The sequence below is a fragment of the Gossypium arboreum genome, chromosome 1, assembly GCF_025698485.1.
Source record: "Gossypium arboreum isolate Shixiya-1 chromosome 1, ASM2569848v2, whole genome shotgun sequence".
Classification (NCBI taxonomy): domain Eukaryota; kingdom Viridiplantae; phylum Streptophyta; class Magnoliopsida; order Malvales; family Malvaceae; genus Gossypium; species Gossypium arboreum.
The window spans coordinates 116,472,602-116,498,606 of NC_069070.1; the positions used below are offsets into that span (position 1 = coordinate 116,472,602).

The window sequence follows — 26,005 nt, forward strand, 5'->3', positions numbered from 1 at the left end:
CTTGATAGAGGAAGAATGGTTAAATATGGTGAGTTTGAATGGGAAATTAACAAGGAAGTTGAGAAAATTAAAGGGGGCTTTGAAGAAATGGAATGGGGATAATCGCAATGTATTAGAAAACCAAATTGTTGAGTGCGAAGATAGAATTAAGATGCTAGATGAAATTAGTGATCAGATAGTGTTAAATGAGGGTGAAATGGAGGAGCTAAAAATATTGAATGTGGAGTTGTGGGAAGCAACGAAATTCAAAGAATCACTATGGAGACAAAAATCAAGAATGATGTGGTTGAAAGAGGGAGATGCGAACACAGCTTTTTTTTCATCGAGCTATAAAGATAAAGGCAAAAAGAAAGACCATTTACAGAATGAAAATAGGGAGGTCTTGGTGTAATGATCCGAATGAATTAAAAATGAAAGTGTTTGATTTTTTTAAAAATCATTTTCGGGAGAGAGGGAGGAATTGGAGGATGAAAATAGAGTTAGACTTTAAGAGATTAAAGGAGAGTGATGCCGAAAAACTGGAGGTCCCTTTTTCAATAGAGGAAATTCGAGATGCTATTTGGAGTTGTGAGGAGTCCAAAGCTCCTGAACCAGATGGTTTTAATATGTGCTTCTTCAGAAGATGCTCGAATATAGTAAAAGATGATGTGTTTAGAATGATGTCGACTTTTATAGAACTGGAAAGATGGAAAAATCTATCAATTGTTCGTTTATTGCTTTGATTCCAAAAACATATAATCCAAATGAGATTGCTAATTTTCACCCAATTTGTTTGGTTAGCTCACTATATAAGATTGTAGTTAAAGTTCTGTCTCAAAGGTTAAAGGCGGTTATAGGCGAATTGGTGAGTGAGACTCAATGTGCGTTTATTAGAGGAAGACAGATTTTTGATGGCATCCTCATTGCTAATGAGGTGATTCATTCGATGGATAAGTAATGAAGGAAATCTGATTTTTAAACTAGATTTTTCTAAGGCGTATGATTGCGTCCGATGGGATTTTCTAGAATTAGTTCTACTTAAGATGGGTTTTGGAGTCAAATGGTCTGGATGGATGATGGAATGTGTTTCTACGGCGAGAGCGGCTGTTCTTGTAAATGGTTCGGCTTCGAACGAATTCTATTTAGGCAGAGGATTGCGACAAGGTGATCCCTTATCCCCTTTCCTGTTTATTCTGATTACAAAAGTGCTTCACTTGTTGTTGGAAAAGGCTGGGGCGTTAGGGTTAATAAAGGGTATTCATGGGGTTATCCCGGGCTATACGACCATGCATTTACAGTTTGCAGATGATACTATCTTGTTTTTAAAAGCAGAGGAACAGGGGGTGGAAAACATGAAATTTATTCTACGGTGCTTTGAGGTCTTCTAAGGCATATGATTGCGTCCGATGGGATTTTCTAGAATTAGTTCTACTTAAGATGGGTTTTGGAGTCAAATGGTCTGGATGGATGATGGAATGTGTTTCTACGGCGAGAGCGGCTGTTCTTGTAAATGGTTCGGCTTCGAACGAATTCTATTTAGGCAGAGGATTGCGACAAGGTGATCCCTTATCTCCTTTCCTGTTTATTCTGATTACGTAAGTGCTTCACTTGTTGTTGGAAGTTAAAAGTGCCTCCACGGGTGCGGAACTTTCTTTGGTTATTGGCCATCGATAGAGTCCCTATGAAAGATTTTTTAATTAAAAGGGGGTGAAAATTCATGACAGATTGAACGTGTGCCCGTGGTGCAATAGGGACCTGGAGAGGACGGATCATGTATTTTTTAATTATAATTTTATTGCAGGATTTTGGAAGAGAATATTCAACTGGTGGGACATCGGCTGGTTAGCTGTTAGCAACTTTGAGGAATTTTATTTGTTATGTTGAAGAATTTTATTTGTTATGTTTCAAGGCGAAGATTATTGGTTCTTGTAAAAGTATGTGGCTGATTTCAATCACGGCATCTTGTTGGTCGATTTGGTTAGCAAGAAATGAGATTTTTTTGATAATAAAGTGTTGACAATGGACACCTTGATTTTCCATTCCAAATTGAGGGCTTTATTGTGGATAAGGGCTGCTGCTGAAAAGTGCAGGTTTCAAGAGAGATTATGGTGGTTATGCCCGTATAGAAGCGAATTATCCGATTCAGGGTCAGCTGGATGGTGCTTTCCTCCAATTGGATGCTTGAAATCTAATGTAAGTGGTGTTGCCCTTGAGGGCGAATCTGGCATTGGAGGTGTAATGAGAGACGAGGAAGGTACTGTTAGAGCCCTATTCTCTGGCCCGAGTGTTGCTTGTGATGCAGAGTATGCTGAATTGGGAGCATTTATCATAGCTATGGATTTTTTTCATGACATAGGTTGGAAGGGTTCATGCTCTTTAATTGTTGAGATGGGATCGATGGAGGTTTTAAATTGGATTTTAAAGAAATCAAGTAGACCTTGGTCGCAACATCCTGTTTTTGCAAAACTTGATAGAAGGAGGGCCTGTGCTAGAAAGTTAACATTTACATTAGCTGAGGCGGGTGGAAATGAAATGGCAGACGCCTTAGCTTCTGCTGGTATGAGTAGACCTTGTTTGTTTAAGGCTTGGTGGGGAGTTTGGTCTACGAAAATTATGAGTTTTTAAAGTTTTGTTCTCTCGGTGACTGGTATGCAAAGGAAGACGTTGCTGGAGTTTGCTACTGCTGATATGTATTATTCAGTTCTTGTTATAGGTTTTTTTCTTTTGGAATTGAGTAGTGTTTCTTGATATTTTGTTTTTTGGTGAAGTGTTCAGCTGTTTGGGTATGATCTGATTGTAAAAGCTTTGTTGTATGTGTCAGTGTTGCCTGACTATATGTTTATGTACTCATTTACTGAGCGAAAAAAAAAATATGATGGCATGATTCAAAAGCAAATTTACCACTAATGAAATGCACAAGTACACAATACTTAACAAATTTGTATTTTCTAAAAAAAAAAAAATGGTAGAAATTGAACAATTTCATTTAAGAAATAAATAAAAATTCAACATATATTAAAGAAATGGGATATAGTACTTAACTAGAAATTCAAATGTTGAGATTCAATATATTTCAAATCATAAATGTCTTGATAAAATAGTGGCGAGCTAAAAAATTAATTGAAGTTAAAATTAAATTATAAAATTTTAGAAGGTTATAATGTAAATTTATGGATAATTATTTTAAATATTGTTAGTGGAATAAAAAATTCATATATAAGTTTAGGTTGATGTCATTTATTTTAAGGTATAATAAAATAATAATTAAATAATTAAAAAAGTATTTGTTATTATTTTAGACTCACTTGTGAAGTTTTTTATTTATTTTTTTACTCCACTAACGATGAATAGAATAATTGCCCATTTATTATTATATTAACTTACAATTTTGTCATTTTAGAGTTTAAGTACTTACTTACCTTGATGCTACCTTTACACCAAAGTGAAGGTTATATGAAATATGTTTAGATCTAACGTGTCGTAACCATTTTTTTTGAAAAACGGGAATCGACTTGGATTTTAAAAAAACAAAAATGAAAAATAGGGAGTCGCCACCAATCTTTTTGATGAGGTGTGATCGGATCACCTTAAATTAATCATTTTAATAAAAGTCAAGATTTACTAAAATGATAATTTTTGGTCTACGAAAAATCAGAAAACGAGTTCGAGAGTCGGTTACGCACGAGGAAGGATTAGCACCCTCGATACGCCCAAAATTGGTACCTAGTTGATTAATTAGTGTCTTAGTGTCGAAGATTGAAAACTTGGAAGACTTTTGAAATACGATCCCTCTTTGTAAAGGAAATGCTCAAATATTAAAGACCTTCTCGTCTCAAAATATGAAATGTCACATCTATAATTTTCAGCCTATTACCCTACTGCTTAGGGGGTCAAGTCCTGCAAATTTGGCTTGTTACCCTACTGCTTAGGGGGTTAAAGCTCATCATCTTCGATCTGTTTCCCTACTGCTTAGGGGGTTGAGATCTGCGAATTCAACCTGTTACCCTACTGCTTAGGGGGTTAAGGTCTGGTGAATTCACTAATTCTAGGAACATGACCTGTAGAATCAGTTCCATGTATTTATGCTTATGCCAACGAATTAGGATGCTATGATCAAAATGAATCAAATGCTCCTAATTAGATGCGTTATGAATGATCTATGAATGTATGGGTGCAACATGTTGTAAGCGAGAATCCCTTTTAATGTTTAGGTTGCCATTGCTCTTTGTTCATCAAGGTTCTTTCACTGAAATGGTACCCTGCCTTCTTGTTCAAATTCAAATTTTGAACAGAAAACCCGAAGAGGTAGTCTCAATTTAAACTCTTTCTTCTCATATGCTTCCAATCTTTGAGTTTGGTTAGTTCTAAATAATAGTCCTATTTTAGGTTCCTGTACTATTTAGAAACTTTCAGAGTAATGTGCAGAACTCTTTTTGCAAAAATGGCTTTAGTCCATTAATCATCATTTCAATGCAAAATGCTTGAAAAAGATCATAACAATGACAAAACTGAAATTTATCAGAAACAACATTTGAAGGGAATAGATTAATCACAGTCAACAGACATTGCTGGAATACAAAATGAATAAAAGGGAATAGGTGCCCCAGATATCGTAGCGTGAGCTTCTCTGTACTGACTTCTTGAGGACTCCTTTTTGCCCAATATGTGTTTAGGGGATTTAGAATACTCTTGCGGATGCCTCAAAATGTAACATCTCTCCTCCTTGTTAATTTAGGTATCATAAGACCATTGCATGCTCCACCTTTGATCAAAATTTGAATCGCACTTTACGGGTTTTCAATTCAAAATCCCTTTGGTCTCAAGGTGCTCTTTGCGAGTTTTCACCCTGGCCTCTCCCCCCTTTTTTTTTTCTTTTTTTTAGGCGAAGTATTTCTTAAATGAATCTGAATTCACAGGATTGGGTAAAATCTTGCCATCTATTTCAGCCAATATCAATGCTCCGCCAGAAAAGGCTTTCTTCACCACATAAGGCCCTTCCCAATTCAGCATCCATTTTCCTCTGAAGTCCTTTTGTATGGGCAAGATCTTTTTCAGTACTAGGTCTCCCTCGTGGAACTCTCTAGGACGAACCTTTTTGTTGTAAGCTCCCATCATTCGCTTTTGGTACATCTGACCATGGCGAATAGCCCGTAGCCTCTTTTTTTCAATCAAATTCAACTGATCGTATCGGGACTGGATCCATTCTGCTTCATCCAACTTTACTTCTGACAAAACTCTGAGGGAAGGAATCTCGACCTCAATAGGTAAAACTGCCTCTATTCCATAGACTAATGAGAAAGGCGTTGCCCTAGTAGAAGTTCTGATAGACATTCGATAATCATAGAGGGCGAATGGTAGCTTCTCATGCCAATCTTTATAAGTTTCTGTCATATTTCCTACAATCTTTTTGATGTTCTTATTGGCTGCTTCGACTGCACCGTTCATCTTCGGGCGATACAGTGATAAATTGTGGTGTCTAATCTTGAACTGACTGCAGACATCCGCTATCGTGCTGTTGTTCAAATTCAATGCGTTGTCAGATATGATCTTTTCTGGTATTCCATATCGATAGTGATTTTCTTTTTTAGGAACTTGCTAACTGCTGATTTAGTGACATTGGCATATGAAGCGGCCTCTACCCATTTGGTGAAATAATCGATGACCACAAAGATGAAACGATGCCCATTTGAAGCTTTTGGCGAAATTGGCCCAATCACATCCATGCCCCACATCGAGAAAGGCCATGGCGAAGTCATGACATGCAGAGGTGAGGGAGGTACATTAATCTTGTCTCCATAGATTTGGCACTTATGACATCTTTTGGCGTAGTTAATACAGTCTCCTTCCATGGTGGACCAATAATAACCGAACCTCATAATTTGCCTGGCCATTGTAAAACCATTAGCATATGTCCCGCAGACGCCTTCATGGACTTCTTCCAAGATTTTCTTAGCCTCAATGGCGTCTACACATCTTAATAGTACCTGATCCTTCCTTCTTTTGTATAGGATCTCCCCATCTAAGGCATAGTCACTGGCCAGTCTTCTCAACGTTCTCTTGTCGTTCTCAGTAGCTTGGTCGGGGTACTCACGATTCTTTACATATCGTAGGATATCGTGGTACCAAGGGTGATCATTATTTTCCTCTTCTTCTTCGAGGTTGTAACAATGAGTTGGGGCCTTGTAAATTCTCATTTGGATTGGTTTCACATCCTCTGGTTGGTTCACCTTAATCATAGAAGCTAAAGTTGCTAGGGCGTCAGCCATCTGATTTTCTTATCGCGGGAGGTAGTCGAAGACAATATCATCAAACTCTTTAATTAACTCAAGGATCAACCTCCGGTAATTGATCAATTTGGGGTCTCTTGTCTCCCATTCACCTTTGAGTTGATAAATCACTAGGGCAGAATCTCCATATACCTCTAACACCTTGATTTTACGTTCTATGGCTGCACGTATTCCCATGATGCATGCTTCGTATTCTACCATATTGTTCGTGCAGTCAAAATCCAATTTACTAGTGAAGGGATAATGATCTCCGTTCGAGGATACCAGGACTGCCACGATTCCATTGCCCACGGCATTTGATGCTCCGTCAAAGTTTAGCTTCCAAGGATGACCTTTTTGAGGGTCTTCTTCAATGGTTGCTACATACATTAGATCTTCATTTGGGAAGTCAAAGTTTAGAGGCTCGTAGTCCTCTAGGGCTTTGCTGGCTAGGAAATCTGCTATCGTACTCTTTTTTACGGCCCTCTGGTTCACGTAGACTATATCGAATTCAGAAAGTAGAATTTGCCATTGGGCCATCCTCCCGTTCAAAGCAGTCGACTCCATCAAGTACTTCAGAGGGTCCATTTTAGAGATTAGCCAAGTTATGTGATACAACATGTATTGTCTCAGTCTTCGGGTTGTCCAGATTAAGGCACAACACAACTTTTCAATGAACGAGTATCTCGTCTCGCACTTAGTGAACTTTTTACTGAGGTAATATATCGCTCTTTCTTTCCTTCCCAATTCATCGTGTTGGCCAAGAACGCATCCCATAGAATTTTCAAATACCATCAAATACAGTATTAGTGGCTTATCTGGACTAGGTGGTGTCAACACTGGGGCATTAGACAAATATTGCTTAACTTTGTCGAAAGTCTTCTGGCATTCCTCGTCCCAAACACCAGGGTTGTGTTTCTTAAGGAGACGGAATATGGGGTCACATTTCTCAGTTAGTTGTGAAATAAACCGAGCAATGTAATTTAGTCTACCTAGGAATCCCCGAACCTCCTTCTAAGTACGTGGTGGAGGTAACTCTTGTATAGCTTTGACTTTATCTGGGTCAATCTCAATCCCTTTTCCACTGACCACAGATCCTAGCAGTTTTCCTGACCTGACCCCGAAGGTACATTTTGCTGGATTAAGTTTCAGCTGGAATTTCCTCAATCTCAAAAATAATTTCCTCAAGACTTGCACATGCTCTTCTTCAGTCCGAGATTTGGCGATCATGTCGTCGATATAGACTTCAATTTCTTTATGCATCATATCATGGAATAGGGTTACCATGGCTCTCTGATATATTGCTCCCGCATTTTTCAATCCGAACGGCATCACCTTGTAGCAAAAGGTTCCCCACATGGTCACGAATGTTGTTTTATTCATGTCTTCGGGATGCATTTTGATCTGATTGTACCCCGAGAAACCATCCATGAAGGAGAAGAGTGAGTAGCCTGCCGTGTTATCCACTAAGGTGTCAATATGAGGCAACGGGAAATTATCCTTTGGGCTAGCTTTGTTTAAGTCTCTGTAGTCTACACACATCCATACTTTTCCATCTTTTTTAGGGACGGAGACGATGTTGGCTACCCATTCCGAGTACATAACTACTTGTAAGAAACCAGTATCAAATTGTTTCTTGACCTCCTCTTTTATTTTCAACAAAACATCAGGCTGCATCCTTCGAAGCTTTTGCTGAACTGGCTTGCATTCTTCTTTGATGGGGAGCCTGTGAACCACAATGTCAGTACTTAGCCCAGGCATATCTTGATATGACCATGCAAAGACATCCTTGAACTCTTGGAGTAACTCAATAAGGTCCCACTTTGTCTCTGTGGCAATGCAAGCTCCGATCTTTACTTCTTTCTTTTCTAGTTCATCTCCCAAGTTCAGGACTTCTACAGTCTCTTTGTGGGGTAAAATCTGTTTCTCCTCGTGTTCTACCATCCTTAACAAATCAGAGGATAAGTTACAGTCTTCGTCATCCTCAAAGTCTTGAGATCCTTCTAGACACATATCCCGCTCAAAAGGAGACTCTGAATTAGTAGCAACGTCACTCACATCATTGATATCTGGAGACCTGTTGTAGGTGCGAAGGAAGATACAAAGAACAAGAGAATCTAAGAACAATGATATGTATGGTATGATCATGAATGAAAGCATAAAAGAATATTTGCACGGAATAAGTCAAAATGATACATTTTATTGAAATAACGATTTCGAACATAAGCCTATTTCACAAAAGGACACTTGTTATTCCTAGGCCTAGAGTAATAAGTGTGTTTTGGACATTACTCTGAGTTAGTTCTAAAGACTACAGGAATCTCTTCCACAGTCCAATTATTCAGAACGATTCCCGGCTCATAGGGGCGAATGCCCGACAAATTCTCTACCCTAGTTCTTTCTTCATATGTGGCGTTGATGTCCAAACTCTCCATTAATCCTTCTATGATTTCTTTTCTGGACATCTTTCGCTAGGAGTGAATGACCCCTCCAGACACAAAAGTCTTCGATATATGGGGGAAGATCATTGGTTCCCATTCGATTTCTCCCCCGCTCAATCGCGCTCTCCTTCTTTCTTGCTTTTTCTCAAGTTCCTTCTTTCTTTGTTTCATGTCTGACTTAAACCCTAACCCAAAACGGTCTTGTTTGTCCTTCATCATTGGTACATTAATCCTTCCCTGGAGGTATCTCTCGAGTCCTCTTCCGGGTAGAGCCCCTTTTCCAATAGTTAGCCGTAGTCCCATTCTTGTAGTCTCAGATAACCTGGGCATTGGAATCTTATTTCCTTCGGTGATGAACGTCGCGTTCACAAACTCCAAAGATCGAAAAGAGCACTCGATTGCTTCATCATTTGCCTCCAGATATGGGGCATCACTGGTTATTGTTGCGATGATGTCCTCTTCAGCATTGATCGTTACTAATTGATCTTCAGTCACTAATTTCAACTTTTGGTGCAGCGATGAAGGGACTGCCCCTGCCGAGTGTATCCATGGTCTCCCCAATAGGCAATTATACGAAGGCTTAATGTCCATGACCAAGAAATCTACCTCGTATGTGTTTGGCCCGATTAAGAAGGGTACTTCAATTCTCCCAATTACCTTCCTTTCCGTGCCATCAAATACTCTCACTACACTTTGGCATGTCTTCATATGGGAACTATCCACTGGCAACCTACTCAGCGTAGATAGGGGTAGGACATTCAGCGCAAACCCATTGTCAATCAATACCCCTGGTAATGTGTACCCTTTACAACGAGTCGTGATGTGCAAAGCTTTAGTTGGTCCTCGGCCCCCTGGCGGTACCTCATCGTCATTGAAGAATATTAAGTTGTCGGCACTTATATTGTTGACTAAGCAGTCCAGTTTGTTTACAGAGATATCGTTAGCAACATAAGTTTCATTCAGCACCTTCATCAATGCGCTGCGATGGGTTTCGGAGCTTAAAAGTAAGGCCAGTACCGATATACGTACTGGCTATTTGTGCAACTGTTCTACGACACTATATTCACTGTGCTTTAGAAATTTTAAGAATTCCTTGGCCTCTTTTTCAGTCATTGATTCATTAACAGTTGGTTCAGGCCCCGCCAGTTTCTCTTTCTTTTGATCAATTGCTAATGATTTTTCTTTAACCTGCTCGACTTTTGTATTTGGGGTATAAAGCCTTCCGCTGGGCGTATAAAAACCTTCGTCTTGAACTTCCTCTGATGCATTAATCGGGGTCTCCTCTCTCGAGAATGTCACATTGCAGCTATAGTTCCACGGTACCTTTTCGCTATCTTTATAAGGAAAAGCAACGGGCTTTTGGATCACGACCTTTGGCGCAACTCGTGCCCCGACTTCATTCATTCTAGGACGTGATATGATAACCACTGGGTGGTTAACTTTGTAAACATCCTTCATCGACCCCTCTTCGGAGTCACACACATCTGTTTCTTCTGGGCTCCCGACATATTCGAAGAATTCCAGCTCCTTATTATCCATCAATCCTTGTATTAAAGCCCTAAATTGGCTGCATTTCTGGATCTCGTGATCCTCTTGATCGTGGAACTCACAATAATTATTCGTTTCTCGGGGCCTGCCCCTTGAATTCTGTACTATCAACCCTCTTTCCACCATTTTCTTCCAAACTTCTTCCAACGGGGTATTCACTTCTACAATATTCATCTTAATTTCTTTCCTCGAACTCTCAATTATCGCATTTATTCCCTTATCCCCGTGGTTAGGTAATAGATTCTCTGCACTGGATGTATCATCAAATTTCACAATCCCCATGTTGATGAGTCTCTCAACCAATTTCTTGAAAGTGGTGCAGTTTTCTATCGAGTGTCCTGTGGCTCCCGCATGGTATTCGCATTGGGCATTTGCGTCATACCATTTGGGGTATGGAGGTTGCATTGGCTTTAGATAGAAAGGAGATACGACATGTGCATCAAATAAACTTTGGTATAACTCCTAGTACATCATTGGAATGAGCGTAAATTGGAGTTTCTCCCTATTTTGTTTTGTGTTGGGCTCTTGTCTGGGTGGGCTCTGCTGTCCAGTAGTTGTCGACCTTGGTTGGCTTACGGTGATCGATTTTGAATATGAGCTCACATTATTCACCTCGTGCTCTTTCTTTCTCAGCGCTGACCTCTTAGCGTTTTCCCCAGCCTCTATTTTCCCACATCTTATGGCATTTTCTATCATTTTTCCAGACATTACTATGTCCAAAAAACTCTTGGTTGCGCTACCCAGTATGTGGTTAATAAAAGGTGCCTTCAGGGTATTGATGAAGAGCATAGTGGTTTCCTTTTCCAACAGAGGGGGTTGGACTTGTGTGGCCACTTCTCTCCATCGCTGGGCGTACTGCCTAAAGCTCTCATTATGTTTTTTCTCCATATTCTGTAAGGTGATTCTATCAGGGGCTATGTCTGCCACATGACCGTACTGCTTCATGAAGGCTTGTGCTAAATCTTTCCATGGACTAATCTGGGCGCGACTCAGTTGGTTGTACCATCTAGAAGCGGCCCCAACCAGACTTTCTTGGAAGCAGTGAATTAATAGTTGGTCATTATTGACATGGCCTGCCATTCGTCTGCAGAATATAGTGATGTGAGCTTCGGGACAGCTAGTCCCGTTGTATTTCTCAAATTCTGGAGTTTTGAACTTGAGAGGGAGTACCAGGTCCGGAACCAAACTTAATTCCTTAGCGTCAATTCCACCATGATAGTCGGTGCTTTCCATTTCTTTAAATTTTTCTTCCAACCATCTACACCTTTCTTCAAGCTCTCTCGGGAGTTCTACCCTTGTCTTTTCTACTTCTGTTACTTCATCGAGATTGAGGACCACAGGGTTGGTTAGGTTGTCCCGTGGATTAGAGCCCGAGCCGGCCTGATAATTTATCGATGCCGAAACACCGGCCTGAAATGGTTGGGGCCTAATTGTGACCGATGGCCTTCTTGGGTACATGTCAGGCTGTGTCTGAACGTCCGCTGGGGCAAAACCCGGAGGGTAGGTAGGATCTTCATTATCTTCTCCCGCATTGATCAAAGGGCTTTTCCCTTTTTCTAATCCGCCAGCCAATAGATGAGTTAATTGGTCCATCATGCTTTTCTGGGACTCCAACATATGGTCCCTCATATCTTGCTAGATTTTGGCAAGCTGTTCTTGCATATGTGTTTGTAATTGATCCTGCATCTCTTTTGCATTTGTTCCAATTTCTCTAACCTTTGGTCCATTGCTCTTGTTTTTCCCCTTATACTGTAACGATGTTCCAGGGTAACTGGGATTATTTTTAGGATTTCTTGTGAGTTTTAGTACGTATGATGCAATGCTAATGCATGAATGCAATGAATGCGATGAATGCAAAAAAAACGTTGATTCCAATTCAATTTCATTAGAGTAACTTTTCTAGAAAACAAGTTTCTTTACATAAAATAGATTACATATAAGGCTTGGCCCTGATACAAGACCTTGACCTGTCTAAGAAGCCAAGCTAGCTCTCGGCCTCGGTCCGATTCCGACTCGTATTTTAAACTCAGCACATCGGCTTGTACTGCTAATATTTGCAAGTGATCAGCCACTTCTCGCACTTGAGTCAAAGCTTCGCCCATGACATAGTCCTTGCTCCTGATTTGGTCTTGAGATTGATGAAGTTGCTCCTTCCATCGTTCGTTATTTACCTCAAGAAGTTCTATTTGAAGTTCACGATTTTGCAATGCTGTTTTGAGTTCTTCTATATTCTCTTTTAATTCTTCGATTCTGTTCTGATTAGCTTTCAACTCGATTGCAGAGTTACGCGAGCGATACTGATACAATAACCTCTCTAACTCTGATACCTGGATCTTTAACCCTTCTTTCTTATTCGGGCTTTCTACCAAACTTCTTTTCAGAGTACCTTCTCGAGCTTGAGCATCGCGAAATTTTTCTTCCCACTGGTTGGCTTTGCTTTGTTCTTCTTTAACTTCATGTCCCCACTGTTCGGATGTTTTTCCTAACCCAGCGGTTCTTATTGATCTACGTAGCTTCTTATAGTCCGTTTTCAAACTGTCCAAGTCCTCTTCAGCCTTGTTTTTCCCTTTTCTGACTCTTTCAACTTCTAGTTTCTGGATGTCGACATCTAACCCTAACTGCATCTTTTCTTCTTCCAACAGCTCGATCCTTTTTCCTAGCTCCAGACTCTTTCTCTCGAAATCTTGCCTGATGATTTCTAGCTCAGATGGGATTACTTTCAAGTGCTCTTCTATTAACTGAGGATGCCCTTGATCTGATGTAGGGATGTTGTCGTTAATCCTCTAATTCCACCATCGGTTGTACTCAGGAGTAGTCATGGGATTGGCAACAAATTTTTTTATTCTACGAGTCTGGTTCCAGGCATTCGATATCTCGCGAACTTTCTTTTTGTAATTATTCCTTGTGAACACGAACTCGCACTGGGCTAACCCGTATGTTGGTGGTGTAAACTGTCTGGATCTGTACTGTCGCAATGCCAGCAAAGGAGCATACCCGACGGCTCCCCATACTCCTAACAAAGGAACCCAATCGAAGTCTCCGCATCGGTATAATATTTCATCAGGAACCATCCACGGGGCTCTCCATTCAACGTCTTCTTCTCGCAAATTTTGGAGAACCGTCATCCAATTTTCTTCTGTAACATCATCTCGCCTCAGTGTTGCCACTAACTCTTTCAGTGGAGAGTAATTTTCAGAGAAGATACGATACGAAACCTTTTCCACTTTCCAAAAATGGCTGTGGAACCAATATAGCAAGAGTTGTGCACATCCAATAAATCTCCCTTCACCTGCTATTCTACAAGCATTCAATGATCTAAAAGTTTCAGCCAAGATTGCTGGTACAAGTGTGGTTCCTTTACCAAGCCTGTTAAAAAGGTCGGCAACAGCCTCGTCTATATACCCCAAAGCTTTGGGGAAGATGACCAGTCCATAAATGATCAAGGCGAAGACATCTACCCTTTTCTTCACGTCAGGGTGCGCTAAGATTAGATCCCTCAGGTTCCTTCAAGGAATGCATTTACAATCTCTCTTTTGTTTGATCCGGGTTGTCACCCACTGTTCGATCATCCCTGTGATGTTCATCAGCTTTTTTGAAAATGCTGGGACGTTAGCAGGTCTGGAATAAATTCTGTCAACCTGAATCTTTGGGCAATAGAGCAAGGTTGTGTATTCTTCTATAGTAGGTACCAAATCTACTTTCCCGAAAGTGAAGCAACTGTAAGCAGAATTCCAATATTAGGAAAGGGCTCGAAACAGGTGTTCATCTACCTTGACATCGAGTAGATAAGATAAATCACCGTAATGACAATAGAATAGCTGTTTGACCTCGTCATCCCACTGTCCCCAAATTTCTTTCATCTCTTGGAGATTATTCTGAGTTACGCTGATCCGAGTAAAGTTCCACAACTCTGACACGTATCCCCCGGTAAGACTGTCACCTTTCTCTTATTGTGTTGTCTCAACCCATATCTGGACAGCCGCGTTGTCTTCTACTTTATCAAAAAAACCCCTTTTCCATGATAAGCTATCTATTTAGGAACCGAATGCGAATCAACACCTTATAATGAAAATGCCATGCAAATACAATCAAAGTAAAACAAAGCAAGTCAATAATTTATACACAGTTCAAAGCAAACAAAAAAATAATAAATATAGCACTTGCTCAGGTAACCACTAGGGTTTCGGAGTGGCTCTACCTAGGGTGGGTTCTTAAGGCTCGCTACATGGGGTTTGGTTCTAGAGTAAGGGTACCTGAACCAGCAGATTCCTCGATCTTCACCCATTATAGGCTCATACAGACCGAGTTCAGTTCAGGGGAATACATTTCCCTATGGCTGCACGGAGATGAAAATCTCACGAAGACATAGGTACGGATGTATACCGAAAGCGATCCACTATCCTGTACGGAGGTGAAAACCTCACGAAGAAGTAGTTTTTCACTCCCACTTAAAGGGGTGTGACCACAGCGGTCATGCAATACAATATGCAAAACCATTTAAAGGCTCGAACCAACGCAGCAGGTATTGTATCATAAACCAAAAAATAGCTGATGAAATGTAATGAAAGGATCGTATTTCAAAACCAAATTTTCAATTTTTGATAAAAAGACAAAAGTTAATCAACTTGTGGCTTGACTCTCTTATTTGTCCCCAGTGGAGTCGCCAAGCTGTCGTAACCATTTTTTTGAAAAACAGGAATCGACTTAGATTTAAAAAAACGAAAATGAAAAATAGGGAGTCGCCACCAATCTTTTTGATGAGGTGTGATCGGATCACCTTAAATTAATCATTTTAATAAAAGTCAAGATTTACTAAAACGATAGTTTTTGGTCTACGAAAAATCAGAAAACGAGTTCGGGAGTCGGTTACGCACGAGGAAGGATTAGCACCCTCGATACGCCCAAAATTGGTACCTAGTTGATTAATTAGTGTCTTAGTGTCGAAGATTGAAAACTTGGAAGATTTTTGAAATACGATCCCTTTTTGTAAAGGAAATGCTCAGATATTAAAGACCTTCTCGTCTCAAAATATGAAATGTCACATCCGGTGAGTTAGGACACAACATCTTGAATTTTCGAGAGCGAGCTTGCCTTTTATAAAATCTGTGTATTTTATTAAAAGGGTATTCGATTATTTAGAGTAAACAAGAGAAATCGAAACCCAGTAAGTTAGGGCACTTTTCTCGAATTCTCAAATACCGAATATTGCCTTTATTTCAAAACAAATTCTTATTTCGAGATGACAAAATGTCATACCCGGTAAGTTAGGGCACAACACTTCGCATCTTCGAGAATAAGCATTTTTCAAAACTCGTATAGTGATTTAAAAGAGTATTCCGTTATTTAGGTTAAATGAGAAAAATCGAAACCTAATAAGTTAGGGCACGATTGTCTCGAATTACCAAATACGGAATATCATTTTTTATGAAAGAATTATTTTATGGTATCAAATAAAAAGCATGATGCGATATAAAAGCAAACCATGATACTAATGCGTAAAAATAAGTGTGACAGTAATAATACGAGCAATTATGAAAGGTGAAATAATAACAAGGCTAGTAAACAAGCGCATGAGGAAAATGAAATGATCGAATACGCAGTAAATTAATAAATGAATATAAAAAGATGACAAAATAAAATGACGATGATAACGAAACACACGTAATAATAGAAGTAATAAGAAATATAGAAATATGAAAAGCAAATATATTAAATATTAAATTAAAGTAATAAAAATATGATATATATATATACATAATAGATGTAGAAGAATATACGACACGCGTATATATTAGAAATGATAATAATGTAAAAAGAAGAAAAGGAACAATTAATAATATCATATAAATATATGTTTTAAAAATAAAATCAAAATAAAAAATAAAAATAATATTAAAAGCGTATACATAATATATACGTAATATATAAAATAAAGTATACATATAATATATAATATACGTAAAATATATATATAATACTTAAAAGGAACTAATACATATATGTGTAACATGGAATATAATGTATATGCATACATAATCATACAAATACATTAATAAAACAATAATATTAAACTAATAGTAATATTATGTAACATATATATATATATATATATATATATAAGTATTAAGTGAGAACGATAAAATATAAAAATAAATAAAGTAACAATGACAAATTAAATGACTTAATTGAAAATAATGAACTAATAATAAAATAAATAAGTGAATAGAAATAAGAAGGAGAATTAAAATAAATTTGATTATGGGTTAAATTGAAATGAAAATGAAGTTAGAGATGAAAACTAAAATGAATAAAAATACGGGATAAAAATGAAAATTCATGAGGTTTGAGGACCAATCAAGCAAAAACCCAATATCTGGACACGTGTCCGTATTCCAATGAAATGATGGGTCGGGGATTCAGTTGGAAAGCTCAACAAAATTATGGGTCAAATTTGTAAAATAGAATAGTGGGCAAAGAGACTAAATTAAAAGAATCAAAAATGCGGAAGGACCGCAGGCGTAAATAGCCCATCAGATAGAAAACACGCGGATCTCCCTTAGCCGGGTCGGGTTGCACGGGTCAAAGCCTAAACGGCGTCATTTTGGTGCTGTGAGTTTAGGCCCAAAACGGCGCCGTATTGGGTCACTATATAAGCCCAAAATTTCTTTAAAAAAATCAGTTTTCCCCTCTTCTCAAAAAAAAAAAACAGAGACCCACTCTCTCCAATTCTCTCTCAGCCCCAAGCCTCCACTGCCGGACCGGTCGCCGTCCTCGGTGCCGTCCGCCACTCCGGCCACCGTACACGGTGACCGAAAATTGCCCGAGGGTAAATTTTCTTTCTTTTTTTTTTCTATTTTTATATTTGTTTAGTATATGTATGTCATTTTTACTTATATTATATGTTTATGTATATAAAGAAACTGGAAAAAAAAAATGGAAAAATAAAAGGAAATCACCTTAGGTACGGGTTTGATTTTCGAGGGCTTTGGGTTTATTTTGATGTCATTTCTCTTGTTCTTTGCTGACTAATATTGTGGTTTTTTTTGTTTTACAATCTAATATTGCTTTTTCATTTCACAAAATGCCGAATGTTACAATGGTTTTTGGATTTGGCCTTTTATAGGCATTTTTCTACAACTTGCTTCTTGCTTTCTGTCTTGTCTCGTTAATGCCTGCAGGTACAGCTTTGGGCGGTGGCTGCAGCAGGCAGGAGGTGGCAGACGGCCAGAGGGTCCTAGGTGAGGCTAAGTGGGATTAGGGTTTTCTTTTTCTGATTTTCTTTGGGTTGGGTTAGTGTTTTGGGCTAAGTTTAGGGCTAAGGGTTTTTGGGTTTGTATTGGGTTTTAATTGAGTTTTAATTGGGTAGTTGGGTTATGTTTATTTGGGCCCAAAATTGGGCTTGTACATAACGATTTTTAATTTTGAGTAATTTTAGAAACATATAATTTTGATTTAAATCATCTCAATCAAACATTAAATTAAATTTTCAAGTCAATATTTAATGCATTGATAATTACACATATATAAATTAGACAAAAATAAATTTAAGAAAGAAAAATAAAAATAAAGAAAAAATGAATTAAAGAATGATATATAATACATGTTAAAGAATTATTGGATAAATCAAGAAATTTCAAACGTGTCAAATTACCGATTTGATATGGAATTATACCTGTACAATCAAAAAATATTTGTTAATTTTATTTTAAAATTAAAAATCAGGGTCAATAATCTAAATTTTATTATTCACACTTTATTTTATATGGAATACACATTAAATTAAAACTCAAATAATATTTATTTTGTAATTTAGGCCAATTAATTTCTTTATGTCAAGCATAAAAGATTGGAAACAAGGATCAATTTATTATTGGATTTCGAAAATGCTTTCCTAAGTCCTTGTTTTTTTAAAGTTAAAAGCAACAGTAAATAAATAGTTTTTAAGTCAAATCAGTTTTAAATTTAAATTTTCAAGCAAGTGTAAATTTATGCAATTTATATTTTCGAATTAAATTTTGTAAATAATTTATTCTAATTATTTAAAAATTTATTTAAATCTTATAGTTCATATATCATAATATTAATAATGAGTTATTATAAATTATTTTATTTTTTATTGTAATTTAAGTTAAATATTTTTAATACCAAAATAATATTAAATACTTAATAAATTATTTTTAATTATAATTTATGTTTATATATTTCATATATCATAATATTAATTAATATAAATATCATTTAAATACAAATTAAAATGTTGAGATTCAATATATTTCAAATCATAAATGTCTTGCCAAAATAGGAACAAAGCTAAAAAAAAATTAATTGAAGTTCAAATTAAATTATGAATTTTTGAGAGGATTATAATATAATTTTATTATGGATAATTATCTTATATATTGTTAATGGAATAAAAATATTCCACAAATAAGTTTAGGTTAATGCCATTTATTTTGAAGGTATAATAAATTAATAATTAAATAATTAAAAAAGCACTTATCATTAATTTAGACGAAGTTTTTTTACTCTTCTAATAGTGGATAGAATAATTACCCATTTATTATTATATTAACTTACATTTTAAATTTTTTATAAAAATCAAATTACAATTTTATCATTTTTATTAGAATATACCCCATACCTTGCCCATACCTTTCTCATACCTACCCATACCTTGGAAAGGTCAAAGTTATGGGTACCAAATATTTATTTAGTGTTGGGCATAGGATAATAGCAATTTTTGGTCCCTAAGTGAATAGGGACTTTGGAAGGTGGCCCTTGAATCTCAACTATAAATAGGCCAACCATTGCTCATTCTCATCATCCCACATTTGCCATTCTCTACTTAAGGCATTGTTCTCTCTCCCTATTTGTAAAATTTCACTTGTATTTTGGAGTGAAATATATTTGCTAGTGCCTGAGGACGTAGGCAAGATTTGCCGAACCTCGTTAAAATTCTGGTGTTCTTTACTATTTAATGTTCACATTTTGTGAGTGTGATTGTAGTGATTTATTGTGCTATTAAATTACAATAGAGGGATATTCTGGCTAGGAAAGACTTGGTACTTAAGTGATCCTCGTGATTCACCTCTCTTTCCTGGGAATTAAACTTAGTGTGATTTTTTAGTACAATAATTTTACTCTTTCACACTTCCGCACAATAATTTTAGAGTCTAAGTAATTACTTATCTCGATGCCACCTTTACACCAAAGTGAAGGTGGCATATAATATATTTAGATCTAACTATTTTTAATTTTGAGTAATTGTAGAAGCATATAATTTTGATTTAAATCATCTCAATTAAAGATTAAGTTAAATTTCCAAGAGTCAAATATTTAACTCATTGATAATTGCACATATATAAATTGGACAATAAATAAATTTAAGAAAAAAAGTAAAAATAAAGAAAAAAGGAATTAAGAAATGATATATGATACTTGTTAAAAATTATTGGATAAATCAAGAAATTCCAAACGTGTCAAATTACTGATTTGATCGGGATTATACCTGTATAATCAAATTATTATTTTTAATATAAAAAATATATATTAATTTTATTTTAAGATTAAAAGATCAAGGTCCAATAATCTAAATTTTATTATCCAAATTTTATTTTAAATGTAGTACACATTAAATTGTTGAAAAGGATGGTTTAGTATCACTGGAAATGCTCAAGGGACCTTGAAAATTGTTGAATCGGAGGATTAAAACTTGCAAATCTGGAAGTACATCCAACCAATGGGGAAAGCTGTCACTTAACTTGTTATTTTCCAGATTTAAGAACTTCAAAGAAGTACAATTACTCAAGGATCGTGGCAATAGCCCTTCCAATTGGTTGTCGTTAAGTGCAAGATTCATCAAAGCATTGTCATCGACACAAAAATCAGGGATTTTTCCACGAAATTTATTCATTTGTAGGTTTATGTTTAAGATCTCGTGGCTAAAATTTCCAAGACAAGCCGGAATAACTCCTCCCAAGTAATTTCTAGACATATCAAGGACATCTGAAGTCAAATTACAAATTGAAGGAGGGATTTTTCCTGTCAAATTGTTGTTTCCTTGCAATGAAGGCGGTAGTGGAGTCAGAGGTGTTAGAAATCAAACCAACTTTTCATGGCCAAAATGTTAGAAATCAAACCAACTTTTCAAGGTCAAAATTTGCAACTAAAGAAGTCATATCCAAATTGGGTTCTATCTCATACAACTTGGTTTTCAAATTGAATACAACTTTGCAAATTGGAAAAAGATTATCATGTTGGAAATTTCATGAAAAATCAAGATGGCAGCACATAGAAAAGTTTTGCACGGCAAGAAAAAAATGGGCTGACTATGACTATATATATATATATATATATATATATATATATATATATATATATATATGTATGTATAGCTCATGTGTAAGTGCTGAAAAATTAGTGAGTTTGAGAGAAAAAAAAAGTGTTGTGAGTATAGAAAGAAAAACTAGCAGCAGCTAGTATAGAGAGAAAAAGTAAAAGAGAGTTTATATTGTATTTTATTTTAAAAAGATATATCCAACTTTTTCTACTAAAATCATCAATAAAAGTAACATAGTACCTGTTTCCACCAAGTGATGGTATATCCAAAGGACCTGCTATATCGGAGTGCACGATCTCCAATGGTCTCCTGGCTCGTCGAGGTTTTCCTACTTCAAAACTCTGTCTGTGCTGTTTTCCTTTAATGCAGGCTTCACACAGTTGATCAGGAGGATTAATTTTTGGCAACCCATTCACCATATTTTCTTTTGACAATAGCTTCAGATCGGAAAATCCAAGATGCCCGAACCTTAAATGCCACAACCATGATTCATCTTTAATTGCATTCTTCATGCATTTCACATCTCTAGATTCAATGTCAATAGTAAATAGACAGCTACACATCATATCAACTTGGGCAATTAATTCACCACTCTTATTTTTTAAGGCGAGCATAGAATCCTTCGTATGTACTTCATATCCTTTTTCTAGAAGCTGTCCAAGGCTGATGGTGTTGCTTTTCAAAGCTGGTACGTAATAAACATCTGAAATGAACTTCTTTTTTTCATTCTTTTGTGTAATATTGACTTTACCTTTTCCTTTAACTGTGGCATGTGATTCATCTCCAAACGTTACTTGTCCATGAATATTCTCATCCAACTCTGAAAATAAGTCTTTTCGACCATACATGTGATTGCTGGCACAATTATCAAGGTATCAAATATTTTTTCTTGATTTTTCACTTTCTTTATAAGTGAGGAATACACTAGATTCCACGTGCTGCTACATGATTTCTCTCTTCCATCTTGGGATTTGATCTACACTCGTAACTATAATGGCCATATTTATTGCAACTATAACATTGTACTTGAGATTTATTTCCTTGTTGAAATCTACCTCTACCTCGACCTCGGCCTCGAGCTCCTTGTCCACGACTTGATGTTTGATATTCGTCACTTGTTTGGACTTTACCATATGATTGATTTCCTCGTCCACGTGTTCCTCTTCCACCTCTATTTTTGCCTCTATATCCTCCACGGTATCCTCCACGATTGCTCGTACCTTGTCCAAAATTATCCCTAGCTCCACTTTCATTGAAGGACAACTTGCTTTGCAAGACTTGGTCCGCATTTCCAGTATCATCATTTAGCTTCATTTTATGCTCATGGGCTTGGAGGGAACCCATAAGTTTGTCGATTGATATTTGTGATAAATCTTTTGACTCTTCAATGGCAACCACCACATAATCAAATTTGTGTCTTAATGACCGCAAAATTTTTTCCATTACTCTGACATCATCAAGTGTTTCTCCATTTCTTTTCATTTCATTTACCACCGCTTTCACTTGGATAACATAGTCATCAACACTTTCTGATGGTTTCATTTTCAACATCTCAAATTCGGCTCTAAGGCTTTGTAAATGTACCTTTTTGGCCTTTTCCACTCCTTGAAGGGATTTTTGCAAAATTCCCCATGCTTCCTTTGATGTTTTCGCATCTAAATTTTTTTCAAAGTTGATTCATCAACACCTTGAAAAATAAAGAACAACGCCCTCTTATCTTTTTTTAAAGCTTCTTTCAATACTATTTTTTATTCATTTGTCAAAACCGCTTCGGCAGCTGCATTTTTGGGCTCGACATATCCTTCTTCGACAACGTCCCAACAATCTTGAGAACTGAGCAAAGCCCTCATCTAAATGTTCCAGTTGCCATAATTTGTCTTTGTTAATTTCAGGATCTGCGATTGAATCATGTTTGCCATTGTGATGTCAACACGAACCTGGTTCTGATACCATTTATTGGAAGCGTAATAATAAAAAATAACTCAAATACTAATTTTATTACACACAAATAAAACACAATACAAACTCTCTTTTATTTTCTCTCTATACTAGCTGCTGCTAGTTTTTCTTTCTATACTCACAACACTTTTTCTTTTCTCTCAAACTCACTAATTTTTCAGCACTTACACATGAGCTATACATACACACACACACACTCACATATATATATATATATAGACATCGTCAGCCCATTTTTTTCTTGCCGTGCAAAACTTTTCTATGTGCTGCCATCTTGATTTTTCATGAAATTTCCAACATGATAATCTTTATCCAATTTGTAAAGTTGTATTAAATTTGAAAACCAAGTTGTATGAGGTAGAACCCAATTTGGATATGACTTCTTTAGTTGCAAATTTTGACCTTGAAAAGTTAGTTTGATTTCTAACACTCCCCCTCAAACTAAACTTTTCAAGGTCAAAATTTGCAACTAAAGAAGTCATATCCAAATTGGGTTCTACCTCATACAATTTGGTTTTCAAATTGAATACAACTTTACAAATTGGATAAAGATTATCATGTTGGAAATTTCATGAAAAATCAAGATGGCAGCACATAGAAAAGTTATGCACGGCAAGAAAAAAATGGGCTGATGATGTCTATATATATATATATATATGTATGTATAGCTCATGTGTATGTGCTGAAAAATTAGTGAGTTTAAGAGAAAAAAAAGTGTTGTGAGTATAGAAAGAAAAACTAGCAGCAGTTAGTATAGAGAGAAAAAATAAAAGAGAGTTTGTATTGTATTTTATTTGTGTGTAATAAAATTAGTATTTGAGTTATTTTTTATTATTACGCTTCCAACAAGAGGAAGATTGTGGAGTTGGTTTGAACGAAGATCAAGGAATTTAAGATTCTTTCCTGGAAAATGCTCTAAACCCGTCAGTGAGTTGTAGGAAAGATTTAAAACAATCAATTGTTCCCAACCTTCTGATTCCCACTTGAAAATTGAACCTTGAATTGAATTATTAGAAAGATCGAGAAGGCTCAAGTTTTTGGCTGATCGTAAGAAATTTGGAAATTGCCTTACGTTACAAGAAGAGAAGTATAAAGTATCGAGCTCTTGAAAAGTAGTGTTAGAGCCACTGCCAGTACTCCATGATAGCAATGTGTTGTTTGAAAGATTAAGTTTCATAAGCCTCTTTAGCTTTGAAAGCACATCTAACTTGATGACACCGCTAAAACTATTTGATGAAAGATCAAGTGTTAAAAGATTCTCTAACTTTGAAAACATAACTGAGTTGATTACACCATTAAAATTATTTGATGAAAGATCAAGTTCAGTAAGATTTACAAGATCAAAGAACGAACTCGGTATTTCACCATGGATTTTATTGTAGCCCAAATCAACCTTTTGAACTGATTTAGGCTTTTGAATCTGGTTGATAGGACCAGAGAGCCTGTTACCACTGAGGTCTAACTCTTCCAAAGATGGCAACGTAAAAGGCCAAGATGGAATTGCACCGGTTAACAAATTATTACTTAAACACAAAACTTTTAGATCCTGAAACCCGCGTACATGAGTCGGGAGTAAACCCTCTAGACTGTTGTTTGATAACACTAAATCAGTAAGCTGTTTAAGGCTAAAAAGTGCAGAGGGAAGTTGACCTTGGAATTCATTATTAGATAAATCCAGAAAGGTGATTTTTGTGAGGTTTCCAATGGATGCAGGAATTGACCCTCTAAATTGATTATCATTAAGGTCAATGTACTTGAGGTGACTACTCCAATTGGAGCTAGGGAGGTAACCTGTCAAAGAGTTCAAGCTTAGATCAACATATTCTAGGTACCGAAACTGGAATATTTCTGTAGGGAATTTCCCCTTCAAATTACAAAACTTAATCCCCAACTGCCTAAGAGATGAAGGCAAGTTCATGAAGGAGGTAGGCACAAAATCAGACATATTTACCAGGTCAAGTACAAGATTTTCTAATTTAGAGAAGTTGCGCGTAAGCATGTCAAAACTTTGCCTATCAAATTTCAAATCATATGTAGAAAGATCAAGTGAAATCAATTTTAATAGCAAAGAAATATCTAACGGAACTGAACCAGAGAAGGAACAACCAGAAAAATTAAGATATGTCAGACTTACTAACTGACTAAACCCAGATGGAATCGAACCACTGAAATTGTTAAAAGAAAGGTCGAGCCGTTTGAGCCCTTGAAGGCGGAAAAGGCTGGTGTTTAGGGAAAGTGAGCCGGTAAGCATAGAGCAACTAAGGTCGAGGCTAATCACCTGACCAGTTACTTTATTACAAGTGACTCCCTCCCATGTGCAGCAGTTCGTGCTTTCATTCCAAGATTTTGTTTTGGGATATGCACATAAATCATGAGCAGATTCATCAATGAATAGGGTGTTGTTGAATTGGAGCAAGGCGGAGGTGTCTTCTGGTAGACACAAAGGGGTAGGATTAACAGAAGAGGAAGACAAACTCAAAAAAGAATCGACTACGGAAAGAAAGAACAGCACAAAGAGGAGACTACGGATTGGACGTAACCATATAAACTTTCCCATTTCTAGAATCTAAGAAACAAGAGACGATAGGAGGCAAAAGTTTTAAGGAAATAAAGTTGGAAATTTGCTATGAGTGGAGGCTTGAGAGATGCTATGCGAAGGTGGATTTATTTATATTCCTTGATTTCATGTGGACTGTTACAAGTCTTTCCCGAGTCTTTTAAAATTCTTTAAATTTCTTTCAATGTGAGATTTGTTTTATAATAAAATAAATAATAAAATTTTTCTATAAAAATTATGAAAAACAATAAGTAGATAAAGAAGGAATAATTTTGTAAGATAATTTCATTATAGATTTTAATTATATTTTTTTTAAGAAAATATTTAAAATTACTCATACTCCCTACTTAACCTATAATGAGAAGAATAATATGTTTTAGCACATTCAATTTATATCCTCTTACATTGACAACAATACTTATGTTAATTAAGCTAAGATTCAATTAATTAATAATTTTAAATATAAATTTAATAATACAATTAAGAATAGAAAGTATTCTCTCTGGTTTAAAATATTTCTAAAGTCCTACTTATATATATTATTATAGATAGATATCACCTTTTACGTTTGCTCTTGCTGTTAGGAACTTTCCTACCTTTTGCTTTTGTTTAGCCTCTATTTTAGTGACACGTTGATCAAAGAAAATAATGGACGGACCCAATATTATTGCCATAATTAGATCCCAATAATTGAAGTTTTACTAGCAGGGTGTAATTAATTTTTTTTCCATGAGAATGGTCAAATTTCTCTTTTTAGGAGTCATTTAAATGTAAGAACATCTTCATAGTAGTTAAATTAATTTTATTAGAGGAACATGATTTGGCTAACCTTTCTTAACACATGGGGCAACGGCGCCAGAAACTCTAGGGTTTCTGGCTTTCCAAAATTTTTTAAGTTTTAAGCCTGTCGGGCTTC

At 36.4% G+C, this 26,005-nt stretch overlaps 2 protein-coding genes across 2 annotated transcripts; one reads left to right on the top strand and one right to left on the bottom strand.

The window, feature by feature from the left end:
• Positions 1 to 1,022: 1,022 nt before the first annotated feature.
• On the top strand, positions 1,023 to 1,825 carry LOC128280811 (uncharacterized mitochondrial protein AtMg01250-like). Its single transcript, XM_053019332.1, has 2 exons — positions 1,023 to 1,358; positions 1,781 to 1,825. The coding sequence occupies exons 1-2, from the start codon at positions 1,023 to 1,025 to the stop codon at positions 1,823 to 1,825; spliced, it is 381 nt and encodes a 126-aa protein (XP_052875292.1).
• A 19,672-nt stretch (positions 1,826 to 21,497) lies between these two features.
• Positions 21,498 to 25,089, bottom strand: LOC108458837 (receptor-like protein 34). The gene is made up of 2 exons (XM_017758232.2): positions 23,502 to 25,089; positions 21,498 to 22,228 (listed from the first exon to the last, which is right to left on the bottom strand). Exons 1-2 carry the CDS (start codon positions 25,087 to 25,089, stop codon positions 21,498 to 21,500), a joined length of 2,319 nt encoding a protein of 772 aa, XP_017613721.2.
• Between the last annotated feature and the right edge of the window lie 916 nt (positions 25,090 to 26,005).